We start from the raw sequence: 16506 nt of genomic DNA, 5'->3' as shown, positions 1-16506 counted from the left end.
TAACCGTCTAGCCAAGCTCATTTATCTATAACATGGCTGACCGTCTAACACCAGGACAGAGAGAGAGTATCCGAAGACGTGACGGGTGAGAATTGTATACGTGACAGACCTAGACAAGTATGTGCCCGGTGACAAGAGCGAAACGTTATACAAGTACCTTAACAACCTAGAACACCCTGAAGAGCATCTTTAGGAACGAGACTACACGGAGAAAGGAGCGCATCGACAACGCAAGCAATCACAACCTGAAAACGTGTCAGGTTCATGAGGTGATTACTTGGAGAACAATGTACGACACTTTAAACCAGAACAGAGGGAAAGTATCCGAAGACGTGTTGGACGAGAATCGTATGCGTAACCGGGCCTAGACGAGTATGCGCCCGGTGACAAGTGCGAAACGTTAAACGAGTACCATATCAACCTAGAACACCATGAAGCACCTTTTTGGGACATGACTACACATAGAAAGGAGCGCATCGACAACGCAAGCAATCACAACCTGAAAGCGTGTCAAGTTCATGAGGTGATTACTTGGAGAACAATGTACGACACTTTAAACCAGAACAGAGGGAAAGTATGCGAAGACGTGTCGGACGAGAATCGTATGCGTAACCGGGTCTAAACGAGTATGCGCCCGGTGACAAATGCGAAACGTTAAACGAGTACCATATCAACCTAGAACACCATGAAGCACCTTTTTGGGACATGACTACACATAGAAAGGAGCGCATCGACAACGCAAGCAATCACAACCTGAAAGCGTGTCAAGTTCATGAGGTGATTACTTGGAGAACAATGTACGGCACTTTAAACCAGACAGAGGGAAAGTATGCGAAGACGTGTCGGACGAGAATCGTATGCGTAACCGGGTCTAAACGAGTATGCGCCCGGTGACAAATGCGAAACGTTAAACGAGTACCATATCAACCTAGAACACCATGAAGTACATTTTTGGGACATGACTACACAGAGAAAGGAGCGCATCGACAACGCAAGCAATCACAACCTGAAAGTGTGTCAGGTTCATGAGGTGATTACTTGGACAACAATAAGAAACTCTTTAAACCAGGAGAGAGGGAAAGTATGCGAAGATGTGTCGGACGAGAATTATATGCGTAACTGAGTCTAGATAAGTGTGTGCCCAGTGGTAAGTGCGAAAGTTCATACGAGTACCATTACAACCCAAAACATCGTGAATTCCGATTTTTGAGAACGTGACTATATCGTAAAAGAGGTGCACCGACGACACAAGTAAACACAACCTGAAGACGTGTCAGGTTCATGAGGTGATTACTTGGATAATAAAACAAATCTTATCACCTACGTGTGGCGTTATTGCTGTTCTGAAGGCGTGTCAGTAACAACCGTGCAACGTACTCCCTGCAGGCGTGGCAGGCATGATGGGTATACATCACCTATGTGTGGCGTGTCAGTCATAACAATTATGCGACGTACCCTTTCTGTAACATGACAGGCTTAACAGGTAAATACCACCTATGCGTAGTGTCAGTGTCGTTCAGAAGGCATGTCAGTACCAACGATAATGAGACATACCCCGTCTGCAACGGTTTACTGGGTCAGCCCCGTGTGAAACTGAAGTAAACCGCTAAGCATGGCTATACCACCAACTTGATGAACCTATACTCGGGCCAACCATAAACGCGTATAGACCACCAGTGAATGCCTGAAGCTAACCACGACCTGATGGCAGAGAAAATGCCGGCAAGTAGTAACTATTATAACCACATACCTGCGTACAGGGCCACACCCCATGTGCTGTATGAGCATGTGCGCTGCACAAAACTGCGGGCGTACGAACTTCACAAATAGCGCAAGTGCATGTACAGAACACATGCCACGAGTGCACGCGCAGCCTGATTCCCGCGTGCACCCGAGTAATATAACCCTCCAAACATGCGTGATACAGGTCCTGCGAGCGGGTGTGCAGCACGAACCTTATGAGTGCATACTCAGTAGTAATCTTATGAGCGTGGGCCATGTAATACTATAAACGTGCGTACAGTGTGACTCGTATGAGCGTGTACAAAGTATGAATCCTATGAGTGTGTACAACATGACTCCTACAAGAGCGTGTGTAGTAAGAACCCTGCAGGCGAGTACAAGCGTGTATACCACGTAACCTACGAGCAAGTGTACAGAATGGATGCTACATTGGTATGCACCGCATGAACTTTATGAATTATGCGAGCGAGTGTACCGTATAAAAGCTACCGCGAATGTACTGCATAATCCTAACGCGTGTAAAGTAAGAATCCAACAAGCGTGTGTACAGTGTGTACTGTGTACAGCATGAATCTTATAAGTGTGTACGCAGCATAGTGCTACAAGTATGTACAAGCGTGTGTATAGAGTAAATGCTACAAGCATGCACCCCCGAACTATGCGCAAGTGTGAGTGCAGTATGAATGCTACAAGCAAGCGTACAGCATGAACCCTAAGGGTGAATGTACAATATAATCCTACAAGCGAGTGTACAGTATGAAACCTGTAGGCAAGTAAACGGTATAAACACTACAAGTGTGTACTGTATGAATCATACAAGCGTGTGTGCAGTATAAACCTTACAAAGGGGGTGTACAGTATGACCCTAAAAGCGTGTGTACGGTATAAAACTACAAGTGCGTAGAGAACGAATGAACCCTAAAAGCGTGTGTGGCGTATAAATGTTACCGGCATGAATCCTACCAACGTGCATGGGTACCAGGATGTGTACAGCATGAACCCTACGGCATGATTCCTATAAGTGAGAATCGTAGCTTCACAACAGCTGGAGGCACACCGCCCGGAAACACAAATATAAATAAATGAAAAGTAAACTGTGAGGAAGTTAGTTAAGAGACAAAGGTTAGAAGTGAGCGCAGCTGTTGGTGTAGCGTGCCTTAGACTGACCAGATTGGCAGCTGTGGGGGTGAAGCATAAGGCCACAGGGTGGGGCGGAGCGGTGAGACCGATTGAGTGTAAAGGTGTGCGAGTCTCGGTATACGGGAGACACATATAGATCCTCCCCGCAGCACAGAACTACAAAATGTGATAATGATATATATGTGCAGGAGACTGTTCACATAGAGCGGTAATGTTATACATGTGCAGGAGACTGATCACATAGTGCGGTAATGATATACATGTGCAGGAGACTGCTCACATAGTGCGGTAATGATAAACATGTGCAAGAAGCCTAACCCATAGTGCGGTAATGATATACATGTGCAAGAAGCCTAACACATAGTGCGGTAATGATATGCATGAGCAAGAAGCCTATCACGTAGCGCGGTAATCATATACATGTGCAAGAAGCCTAACACATAGTGCAGTAATGATATACATGTGCAGGAGACTGTTCACACAATGCAGCAATCAAATACATGTGCGAGAGGCCTAACACATAGTGCGATAATGATATGCATGTGCAGGAGACTGTTCACACAATGCAGTAATCATAGTGCAGTAATGATATACATGTGCAGGAGACTGTTCACACAATGCAGTAATCATAGTGCAGTAATGATATACATGTGCAGGAGACTGTTCACACAATGCAGCAATCAAATACATATGCAAGAAGCCTATCACACAGTGCGGTAATGATATACATGTGCAGGAGACTGATCACACAATGCAGTAATCATATACATGCGCAGCAAGCCGTTCACATGGCGCGGCAATGATCTGCACGTGCAGGAGTCTGTTCACATAAAGTAATCGTATGCATGTGCAGCAAGCCGTTCACATAGTGCGGTAATGATATGCACGTGCAGGAGGCTGTTCACATAGTGCGGTAATGATATGCACGTGCAGGAGGCTGTTCACATAGTGCGGTAATGATATGCACGTGCAGGAGGCTGTTCACATAGTGCGGTAATGAAATGCACGTGCAGGAGGCTGTTCACATAGTGCGGTAATGAAATGCACGTGTAGGAGGCTGAACACATAATAAAGCAAGCCATAAGAGAACACATACATGCGCAGCAAGCCGTACACCTAATGCGGTAATGATATGCTCGTGCAGGAGGCTGTTCACATAGTGCGGTAATGAAATGCACGTGTAGGAGGCTGAACACATAATAAAGCAAGCCATAAGAGAACACATACATGCGCAGCAAGCCGTACACCTAATGCGGTAATGATATGCTCGTGCAGGAGGCTGTTCGCATAACAAATTAGCCATATACATGCGCAGCAAGCCGTAAGTAATCATATGCAGCTGAAAACCGTAAAATGCTACCGGCGAATGCAGATATGTAATACAATAACCTGGGGCCGGGCTGACCAAGGGTTTCCCTGAACTCCGGCTCACCTCCGGAGTCCGGGAACCGCCAGCGTTACCCCCGGTCAGCCACAGCCACTTACCCCCCCCATGCCGGCTGAAGCGAGGTTCCTGTCAGCTGACTCGTGCAGTCAGCTGACCGGTGGGAACGTGACTTCACTTCCTGCCGACATCACGTGACACCCTCAGCGAAGAACCCACGGCGTCAATGAAGGGAGGAGAGCCGTGAGTTTTATAGTCATCCCGCTCCTCCCACAATTACAGGCCAGCTGCGCAGGCCTTTCCATATATATATACATATACACACACACATACAATCTATGTAGTTTTGGCATAGATTGTATGTGTGTATATATATATATATATATATATATACACATAAATATATTTATATGTCATACAGTTACCGAATAGCAAGAGTATACAAGGAGCACTTTGCCGTTACATCCAGTGACTGACAGACAGGACACTGCCCTTATATAGTAGTTGGCCACCTCTGTGCCCCATATAGTAGCTAGGCCCCTCACACTATGCCGCTATATAGTATTTAGGCCCCACACTCTGCCCCTATATATTACATTGGTCCTCACATCGCCACCATATACTTTTGGGCTCCATACTGCCCCCATATGGCATTGGTGGCTATGTAGTAGTAGCCATCCTCTGTTCCCTTATATAGTAGTAGACATCCTCTGCTTCTCCTATATAGTATCATCCCCCTTCTTTGCTCCCTATATAGTTGTAGCCCCCCTCTGTGTCTACATATAGTAGTTAGACCCCTCTGTGCCCCAATGTAGTAGTAGTCCCCTCTGTGCTCCTATACAGTAGTTAAGCCCCCTCTTTGCTGCAGAATAGTAGTTAGGTTTCTCTGTGCCACCTCTTCTCTCCTGCTAAAGGTCTCAAACCTGTCTACATTACTTAACTCCAGTCTGACACCTGTTGTAAGATGTTTCCCCTATGGTTCTGGGAGCGAGATTTTGGCCCTACGTTCTCCATTGCTGATTGCCAACATGTCTTTAAGTCAGTCAATAAAGCATTTCAATGTTTAACTCGTGGAACCTGCTCTCAAAACTCTCTAGCAATGGTATTATACTCCTCACAGATTGAGCAAGGTATACACAAACCTCAAATGTATGTTGGCATGGATGTGGCTCTACTGGATCGCTTTACCATATTCTTTGGACATCCAACAATTCTAGAACTCATGTTGGCGCCTCTTGCAAGAATTATTCAGTTGCCATGGTCCTTTGCCATGGTCGTCTCATTCATTTCTTTTGTTTCTAGATCTGCAACGTATTCCACATTCATTCAGTGATTTGTTTTGTCTTGTGTGTGTTATTACTGAAATTGTGTTGGTTAACAATTGGAAGTCTGCAACAGTCCCTACTATAGATGTAGCCATTAACAAACTGAATACTACTTTCTATTGAAAAGATAATTGTTGGTTCTGGAACATTTCCATCCTTCGCCAAAAGATGGCAGACTTGGTCAACAAATTTCTGTAAAGCTACTGTTTTTTTTTTTCCATCTACAGTGCAGATTCCCAACCTGCTTGCAGGCATCAAAAGGGTATTCGAGGAAAAAAACTTTTTTTTCCATATCAACTGGCTCCAGAAAGAGATTTCTAAATTACCTCTATTAAAAAATCTTGATCTTTCCAATAATTATCAGCTGCTGAAGTTGAGTTGTTGTTGTTTTCTGTCTGGCAACAGTGCTCTCTGCTGACATCTCTGCTTGTCTCTGGAACTGCACAGAGTAGAAGAGGTTTGCTATGGGGATTTGCTTCTACTCTGGACAGTTCCCGGTGTCATCAGAGAGTACTTAGACAGAAAAGAACAACTCAACTTCAGCAGCTCATAAGTACTGACAGAATTAAGATTTTTTTATAGAAGTAATTTACAAATCTGTTTAACCTTCTGGAGCCAGTGGATATATATATAAAAAAAAAAAAAAAGTTTTTTCCTGGATAACCCCTTTAAGCCCTTTCAGTCACTATATTTCCCATGCTATGCTTTCTGATTTAAAGGGGTATTCCAGGCAAAAACTTTTTTTATATATCAATTGGCTCCGGAAAGTTAAACAGATTTGTAAATTACTTCTATTAAAAAATCTTAATCCTTCCAATAGTTATTAGCTTCTGAAGTTGAGTTGCTGTTTTCTGTCTAACTGCTTTCTGATGACTCACGTCCCGGGAGCTGTCCAGCTCCTATGGGGATATTTTCCCATCATGCACAGCTCCCGGGACGTGACATCATCTTTGAGCAGTTAAAAAGAAAACTTCAGAAGCTAATAACTATTGGAAGGATTAAGATTTTTTAATAGAAGTAATTTACAAATCTGTTTAACTTTCCGGAGCCAGTTGATATATAAAAAAAAGTTTTTGCCTGGAATACCCCTTTAATGTCTTAATAAGATACTTTTTTTTTTTTTTTTCTACCAATACATATCTTCTTTCCTTTGTAGACAGACTCTTTACTCCTGTTACTTAACCCATCTTATTGAATCACCACTGGTTCTTAGTTCTATTTAACTATTTGATCATTGGTGTTTAGAGCGCACATTCTGTTGCTCATTATTTATACCATCCCTATTATTGTAACTTGCCTATGACTTGCATATCTTTCTTTATCCTTATAAATGAATGTTAGAACTTCAATTAAAAAACACAATTGAAAGTAAAAAAAAAAAAAAAAAAACACCACTCACATCGCAGTCATTCCTCACCAGCTCCCCGCCCTCTTTTCCCCCACAGCTTTTCTTCTCTTTGAACTTCTGTCGCAGCAGTGCTTGACATTTTACATGTACCAGGTTGGGCACTCTCACACCCAGCCCATCATGTCCTTTGAGCGGTGATGCACACACCAATGTGCGCATCTCGGGTCAGTACTTATCGGAGTAGCAGGAAGCCTGGTGATAGGATTACTTGCTCCTGTACATCCTTTCTGTGGCAGCATACTGACAGAGTGTTGTGTCGAATGGAGTCTTCCCATATTTTACATGAAAATTAAAGAGCACTTTTAACCAAGGGGCTTTCGTTTTGTCCTAGTACATTACCTGATCCGTTTAATTTATTTTTGGATTTAAATGCGTTTGTATTGCAGCTCACATTGACGCATTTTTTCCATGACAAAAACCCAATTTCATTTCCACTTCTCCTGTTTCTCATGGGACTTTCCCGATATCTGGTGAATTGGAAACAAAAATGGAGGATATATTTAAACATGTAGAGGTTTTTACCCCTTACATTGTAGGGGGAGTTTTGTGGAAACTTTTTATTCATTGGTTTTGGAGGATTTTCGTAGAATTAATTAGGTTAGTTTTGTACCCCCAGGAATTTATAATTTATTAAAAACTGAAAGATTTAAAATCCTTGAAGAATAATTATAGTTTAATTATAACGCCCAGCTGACAAAGGGGGCACCACAGTCCTCCTAGATAGAGAACAATATATAGGAGAGGCGATTCTGTCAGATGACAATTATTACGAGATCCTTACAGTAAATCCTCTTTGAGATGATAAGGAATATGAGAGGTTAAATTATGTGGCTATTAGTAATAATCTATTGAACAAAAAAAGAGGGAGATTTTTTATGTATTAAAAATTATCAGCTACCGATATTTTGTTATGTACCAAACGTCCATAAGTTTGAAACCAACCCTTCGGGTTGCCCTATTATTTCAGGGGTTAATTCTATTTCTTCACATCTGTCTCATTATATTGATTTATTTCTTCAGGAATATGTTTGCACTTTAACTGCGTTTCTTAAGGACTATACACAATAAATTTTTGAATTACCGTATATACTCGAGTAGAAGCCGAGTTTTTCAGCACGATTTTTCGCGCTGAAAACACCCCCCTCGGCTTATACTCGAGTGAACTCTCCACCCGCAGTGGTCTTCAACCTGCGGACCTCCAGAGGTTTCCAAACTACAACTCCCAGCAAGCCCGGGCAGCCATCGGCTGTCCGGGCTTGCTGGGAGTTGTAGTTTTGAAACCTCTGGAGGTCCGCAGGGTGAAGACCACTGCGGCCTTCGACATCATCCAGCCCCCTCTCACCCCCTTTAGTTCTGTACAGTACTCGCCTCCGCTCGGCGCTGGTCCGGTGCTGCAGGACTGTCCGGAGAGGAGGTCGTCCGGTGGGATAGTGGTTCCGGGCTGCTATCTTCACCGGGGAGGCCTCTTCTAAGCGCTTCGGGCCCGGCCCCAGAATAGTCACGTTGCCTTGACGACGACGCAGAGGTACGTTCATTACCAACGTACTTCTGCGTCATCGTCAAGGCAACGCCTCTATTCTGGGCCCGAAGCGCGGAGTTGCTGGGAGTTGTAGTTTTGAAACCTCTGGAGGTCCGCAGGTTGAAGACCACTGAGGGCGGATGATGACAAGAGGATGATGAAGGGGGGGTGTGGGATGATGACAAGGGGATGATGAAGGGGGATGATGAAGGGGGGTGGGGGATGATGACAAGGGGATGATGAAGGGGGGTGTGTGGGATGATGACAAGGGGATGATGAAGGGGGGTGGGGATGATGACAAGGGGATGATGAAGGGGGGTGTGGGATGATGACAAGGGGATGATGACAGGTGATGATGATGAGGGTCTAAATGATGACAGGGTGATGATGATGAGGATGTTAATGATGGGGGTCTGGATGATGACAGGGGGGGATGATGTATTTCCCACCCTAGGCTTATACTCGAGTCAATAACTTTTCCTGGGATTTTGGGTTGAAATTAGGGGCCTCGGCTTATACTCGGGTCGGCTTTTACTCGAGTATATACGGTAAGTAATATTGTTATTTATTACACTAGATGTTAGTTCTTTAGTTAGTTCTCCCCGCCTCTCCCATAGAACTGTAAGAGGAGGTTCGGGGAGGGGGCGGAACAGTCAACCTCTGTAGGTCGATGCTACAGGCATTAGTGCTCTCGCTGAGCGCAAATGCGGGGGCCCTGTTCAGGAGATCGTGGGGGGCCCTAGCGGTTGGACCCCCCCCCACAATCAAACACTTATCCCCTATCCTGTGGATAGGGGATAAGTGCAATAACGCTGCAGTTGTCCTTTAACCCCTTAAGGACGCAGGACGTAAATGTACGTCCTGGTGAGGTGGTACTTAACGCACCAGGACGTACATTTACGTCCTAAGCATAACCGCGGGCATCGGAGCGATTCCCGTGTCATGCGCGGCTGATCCCGGCTGCTAATCGCAGCCAGGGACCCGCCGGCAATGGCCGACGCCCGCGATCTCGCGGGCGTCCGCCATTAACCCCTCAGGTGCCGGGATCAATACAGATCCCGGCATCTGCGGCGGTTCGCGATTTAAATGAACGATCGGATCGCCCGCAGCGCTGCTGCGGGGATCCGATCATTCATAACGCCGCACGGAGGTCCCCTCACCTTCCTCCGTGCGGCTCCCGGCGTCTCCTGCTCTGGTCTGTGATCGAGCAAACCAGAGCAGGAGATGACCGATAATACTGATCTGTTCTATGTCCTATACATAGAACAGATCAGTATTAGCAATCATGGTATTGCTATGAATAGTCCCCTATGGGGACTATTCAAGTGTAAAAAAAAATTTAAAAAAATGTAAAAGTAAAAGTAAAAAAAAAGTGAAAAATCCCCTCCCCCAATAAAAAAGTAAAACGTCCGTTTTTTCCTATTTTACCCCCAAAAAGCGTAAAAAACATTTTTTATAGACATATTTGGTATCGCCGCGTGCGTAAATGTCCGAACTATTAAAATAAAATGTTAATGATCCCGTACGGTGAACGGCGTGAACGAAAAAAAATTTAAAAAGTCCAAAATTCCTACTTTTTTAATACATTTTATTAAAAAAAAAATTATAAAAAATGTATTAAAAGTTTTTTATATGCAAGTGTGGTATCAAAAAAAAGTACAGATCATGGCGCAAAAAATGAGCCCCCATACCGCCACTTATACGAAAAAATAAAAAAGTTAGAGGTCATCAAAATAAAGGGATTATAAACGTACTAATTTGGTTAAAAAGTTTGTGATTTTTTTTAAGCGCAACAATAATATAAAAGTATATAATAATGGGTATCATTTTAATCGTATTGACCCTCAGAATAAAGAACACACGTCACTTTTACCATAAATTGTACGGCGTGAAAACAAAACCTTCCAAAATTAGCAAAATTGCGTTTTTCGTTTTAATTTCCCCACAAAAATAGTGTTTTTTGGTTGCGCCATACATTTTATGATATAATGAGTTATGTCATTACAAAGGACAACTGGTCGCGCAAAAAACAAGCCCTCATACTAGTCTGTGGATGAAAATATAAAAGAGTTATGATTTTTAGAAGGCGAGGAGGAAAAAATGAAAACGTAAAAATTAAATTGTCTGAGTCCTTAAGGCCAAAATGGGCTGAGTCCTTAAGGGGTTAAGAATAACACTTGGGGACTAATTGTTACACCTATTATTTCTGATACTAGTATTTTTTTTTTTACTTTTTAGGGACCCGAACAGATTTTTAGGGACCTGGAGAGAGGTGTTTAGACATGGACACATTTTTAAAAGTAGACGTTAATAGTCTTTTGGATGCCAGAAGTTGCCATTACCATAAGTGGATATATAATATCCCTTATGGTCAGTATCACAAAGTACAAAAAAATTGTACTACTGTTCAGGATTTTTTTTTCAGCAATCTAAAATATTACAAAAACGCTTCCTGGAGAAAAGGTATTCTAGGAAAATATTAAAAACAGCGTATAAAAAAACTCTCCCTTTAAAACATTGTGACTTGGTGGAACCACGGGTAAGTTGGCAGGTTGGGTGGCGGTTAATTGGCGGGATGGGGGGGCGTTGATGTGTGGTTGAGCGTTGGCGGTGGGTTTCGGGGGGTAGGGGTGTGATAGGTTGTGGTGAGGGTTGGCACTGGGGAGGTTCCGGAGGGTGGAGAGGAGATGAGTGGTGTTTATAGGTTTTTGTTCCAGGGGTGAGGGGGTAACGATAAATAATGGGATTGGGACACACAAAGGTAATATTGTACAGTGCACCATACAGACAAAAGCCAGCCCTGACTTTGTCACTCCTAAATATTCAGGCTAGGTTTTCTCACATTTTTTTCTGGCATTTTTTTGAAAACCACCACTGTAGTTTTTGAGCCAAAGTCAAAAGTGGATCCAGCAGGAAGTACAAGTCTTTCTTTTATATTTCCAATTTCTTTACAATACAGTTCTGTCTTTGGTTCAAAAACTACAGTGGCAGTTTTCCAAAAAACACCAGAAAAAAAACCTGTGTGGAAACCTAGCCTAAGTGTACTGTAAAACTTAGGAGATTTTTACATTACATTTTTGCTATCCACCAAGTGTATACATTTCAATCCTTTAAAACACATTGAAATTAATTTTTCGATGTAGTAAAACATATTACTTATTATTACTTTGCCCGTATACATTTGCCCGTATACATTTTTTTCTGTCAATGTTTACAGTCAATGGTAAATGTATGGTAATGAAATGCTTACATTTCCAAATATGTAATATATACATGTTAGATGTGCAGTAATAGAATTTGAACTGAATTCCATAACTTTATTTATAAGGAAAAGGCTTTAGAAATAAAAAAAAACACAATTCTTTTAAGCCAAAAAGTGTATAGCTACATATTTAAGATTTCCTTCAATAAAGGTAGACGTGTGCATAAAGTTGCATAATTTTGTCAACTTTTTTAGACAAACGTACAGCAGGTGAAATAAGTATTGAACATGTCACCATTTTTATTAAATATATTTCCAAAGGTGCTATTGACATGAAATGTTTACCAGATGTTGGTTACAACCCAAATAATCCAAATCATGTGTAATAATGATACAGGAAAAAACTTTTGAACACATAAAGAAAGGGAGGTGCAAAAAGGCATGGAAAGCTAAGACAACAACTAAAATCTTTTTGGATTGTGTGCAGCTCACAACTGAAAATTACAGACCTGCCAGGCTATCTGGTTATGTCCTGTTTGGTTTGGTCTCTTAAACTACACATCATTTAGTTCCATACATTCCTCCCTCCAACACATCAGCCAGCCCACCCATTGCAACACAAATAGGCTAAAAAGATCAGTGTTTTCTAATCAGGGGGCCCACAGCTGTTGCTAAATTATCTCTCTGTCGCTCCACCCACTGAAGCAGGACTGGCTCCCTTTGCACAACTGACTAGTGATGTCAGGTCTCGACACACTGCAACCTGGGAAATCCTGAGACATGAGTACTTTTGTATGCTGTTAAAAATAAATATTGGGATGAAAATCACATAAGAATTGCGAGACCACCGTCACACACATGTAGCATAGTCAAATAAAAAAAAATCCTGGAATACCCCTTTAAGAGAGACTGTACTTCAAATACATATGAAATCTCAGTTTATTAAAACAAGTTTATAAAGAAAAAACACCACTCTCACAGGGCTCTTCCTTGTAAGAATGGAGGAAAAAGTTGCACATTAAATAAATCATACAGTACCTGACATGTATACTAAAATAAATTCAACATTACTGTTTATACAGATAAAATATCAGATGTTAGAATTTGGCGCAAGCCTGAAGATAACTATAGATATATTATGTATTTTCCCAGTCCAGTGGTGGATGGGTCATCCAGCTGGAATAACCTCACTCCAGGTTAATTTATAAAGGTAACAAAAATAAGGCTAAATGCATTTCGGGGTACATAAAATAAATTACATAAAATTGGAAAGGTCTTTCGAATTGAAGACTGACTGTGTGGAAGAATGGACCAAAATCACACCAGACCAATGCCTGAGACTGGTTTCTCTGTATAGGAGGCATCTTGCAGCTGTCATCTGCAACAAAGTACTCAAAAATTATCAGTAAGCATGTTTAATACTTTTTCCCTGTGTTATTTCACATTATTATACATAATCTAATTTCTGAGGTTTTTTTATGTATGGATTACTTGGGTTGTTGCCAACATCTGGTGAAAATTTCATGTCAATAACACCTTTATAAAAATTGTGACATGATATACTTCATGAACTTTAATTATCACCTCAGAATTTTGTACAAAATTTCCATTAAATTGTGATGTGAAGCGAGCATTATATTAAATGTTTATGTTCACTTTGATTCTCATGAACTGGGCCAGGAAAATGGTTGTTTTATGTTTATATTCAACTGTGAATATCATGTACTGATTGTTTATAAATGTTGTTTTTGTTCAGGTCACATATCTTACAATGTCCCCTCCAATCATATTGATTCCACTATTGAATCCTTATCTCGAGGTAAGTCAGTTTTAATTCATTTCTTATGCCAAATAATAGATGATGTTTGGGGTCTGCATGGTGACTTAGTGGTTAGCGCCATACCCAGGGATGAGATTTAACTTTTTAACAAAGAGCTCCCTACTTAGCATGATGGACGCCTGCAGACCCTGTTTGTTGTTACTCTCATACCTGCCTTATTACTTTGGTCCTGAACCGTGGTTGTATCTTCCTGATACCTGTTTGTTTCCACTTTGCATACCTGCCGTTACATATTATCCTGGTTCCCTGTTTGTTGTTTGTTCTTCAGCCTTCGTATCCTGACCTGTTTCCCTGACCTTCATAAAAGTTCTGTTTATTATATTGACTTGTGACACCCTTACACCTTATATAGTGCAAGGACTGAAGTGAAGTTGTGGATCTGCCATTTTAGCGGATCTGCTGCCCCACATTGTGCCCTCTGAATATAATGCTGCCACACACTTTATCCTCTGAATCTAACACTGTCGCACACTGTACTTTCTGAATATAATACTTCCATACTCTATGCCCTTTGAATATAACCCTGCCAGACACTGTACCCTCTGATTATAATACTGCCATGCATAATTCCCCCTCAATATAACCCTGCCAAATATTATACATTCTGAATATAACCCTACCACAAACTGTGCCCCATTGAATATAAGCCTGCCTGTTACAAGCGCTCCTGCGGTCCGGTGTCCCGGCCACAGGCGCTTGCCTCTGCCCCTCTCTGGTGCTGCGGTCTGCTCCCCGGACTGCGGGCACTCCCGTGTCCCCTGCCCCTACTCACCTCTCCATACTCCTGTGCGTTCTGTTTGCCGTTGCGCGTGCACGCTAGGGAACGGGTGCGCGCGCGCCTCCAAGCAGAAAGCACAGGCTCCCTGAGATTTAAAGGGCCAGTGCGCCGGTAATTGCCGGGTGATGACCCTATAAAAGGAACTGACCTCCCCTTGACTCCTACTGGATCTTTGTATCTCCTAGAGCTTTAGAGAAAGCGTTTTCCTGTGTGTGTTATGATTATCCGTGTACCGTACCTTCCTGCTAAATTCCTGACCTTGCACCTGTGCCGCCAGCCTCTGACCACCTTGCCATGTCCCTGACCATGCTCCTGTGCCGCCAGCCCTGACCTTTTGCCTGACCTGAATACGAGCTTGCATGATCCTTCCTGTGCCACGCTACACCTCGGCAACCTGTGTATCAGGGGTAGCGACCTGGGTGCCACCTGCCTCAGCAAGTCCATCCAAAGCAGCGGGCTCTGGTGAAAACCAGCAGCACCTTAGACTCCGCTCCCTGGTACAGCCCATGTCATCTTCCACACAGGTCCAGTGGATCCACTTCTCCATCACCAGCCGTTACAGTAAGATCCGGCCATTTATCCCACTAAGGTGCCTTTGCCAAGTGTTGCAGACCTCTCTACAATTGTGGCTCAGCAGTTGTAACAATTGGCTCAGCAGGCTCAACAACTGAACCAGTTATCAGCCATGATGGAGAAGCTCCTCTCCATGCAGTTGCAGCAGCAAAAACAGCGGCAACCTGCTCCTGAGTCTTCCTCGGGGTCCGTTCCCTCCGTGGCATCCCTAGGTCCCAAACTTCATCCGTCTATGCCTACCAAGTATGAAGGGGACCTTAAATTGTGCAGGGGATTTGTTACCCAGTGCTTTATGCACGTGAATCTCATGGCTGATCAGTTTCCATCTAAACGTGCTAAAGTGGCTTTCGAGGCTTTCGGCCTTCTTTTCGGCAAGGCTCTGGCCTGAGCTACTTCTCTGGGACAGAGGTGATCCTGTGACATCCAATTTACAAGCTTTCTTCTCATAATTCCAAAGTGTCTTCAAGGAGCCAGCATAGGTGTCTTCGCCTGAAACAGCTCTCCTGAACCTCCGCCAAGGGGACTCTGCTGTGGGCAACTATGCGGTCCAATTCCGTGCTCCAGTATCTAAGTTGGATTTGAATGATGCAGCCCTGTGTGCTACCTTCAAGAAGAGACTTTCTAGCAGGGTAAAGGATGCTCTAGCCACACGGGGCTCACCATCTTCCTTGAGTGAATTGATTCTTCTGGCAGCCCGCATAGATGTGCGTTTTGCCGAGAGGCAAGAGGAGCTCCGACAAGAGCGCGAACCAGCCCGCACTCATAGTTTTCCCCGTTTGGCTCCGGTGTTTCAGCGGCCGCCTCAGCCTACGTCGTTTTCTCCTGCCGAAGAGCCCATGCAGGTGGATTGTGCTCACCTGTCCCCACAAGAGAGGTTGCGCCGACGGGAAGAGAACCTTTGGCTGTACTGTGCCAGTCCGGAGCATTTTTGTAATAATTGCCCACTTCGGCCTCAGCATCCGGGAAACGCACACACCTAGGGCTCGTGGGAAAAGCGACTCTAGGTGTGAATACTTCCTCTCCTCATTTATACTTGCCTGTCCAGCTCTTCACCTCTGCCTTTGTGGATTCCGGTTCTGCAGGAAACTTTGTAGATGCCACTTGGAACACTCACGTTTCTGAAGACAGGAACCCCGTTGGTTGTGGATCCACTGGACCTGTGTGGCAGATGACTCGGACCAAGGTCGAGTCACAAAGCAAGGTCAAGTCACAAAGCAAGAGATCAGATACACGGCAAGGCAATGAAAGGAATGCTTTCTCTCAGGCTCAAGGCAACAAAGATCCGGCAGGAAACTGAGGAGGGTGGAGGAATTTATAAATGAGCCACAGGTGGATAACACTAATGAGTGTACCGGCCCTTTAAATCTTAAAGCTCCGGCGCACGTGCGCCCTAGGGGACGGGGACACGCACGCCGGAGTAGAGAAGCAGTGACGGACTGGGGCTATAGCAGGTAAGGGGACCATGCTCTCACGGCCAGTGTGTGCGGCCGGAGCGCATAACGTAACACCACTCTGGTGTTTAAAAATCATCTACCAGTCACACAACTCGCAAAACCACTGTACATCTCCTCTATCAACAGGGAGTGTCTGAATT

At 43.7% G+C, this 16506-nt stretch overlaps 1 protein-coding gene across 1 annotated transcript in view; it reads left to right on the top strand.

Moving 5' to 3' along the window:
• ADGRL3 (adhesion G protein-coupled receptor L3) overlaps positions 1-16506 on the top strand; it is a 961109-nt gene that overhangs the window by 302609 nt on the left and 641994 nt on the right. Inside the window, exon 7 of the mRNA XM_056570909.1 lies at positions 13478-13540. Coding sequence (XP_056426884.1) covers positions 13478-13540 — 63 coding nt within the window. The remainder of the gene's footprint in view (positions 1-13477; positions 13541-16506) is intronic.

This window comes from Hyla sarda, chromosome 1, assembly GCF_029499605.1.
Source record: "Hyla sarda isolate aHylSar1 chromosome 1, aHylSar1.hap1, whole genome shotgun sequence".
Lineage (NCBI taxonomy): Eukaryota > Metazoa > Chordata > Amphibia > Anura > Hylidae > Hyla > Hyla sarda.
Note: the sequence above shows the minus strand (reverse complement) of the source record. Positions and strands in the feature narration are given on the sequence as shown.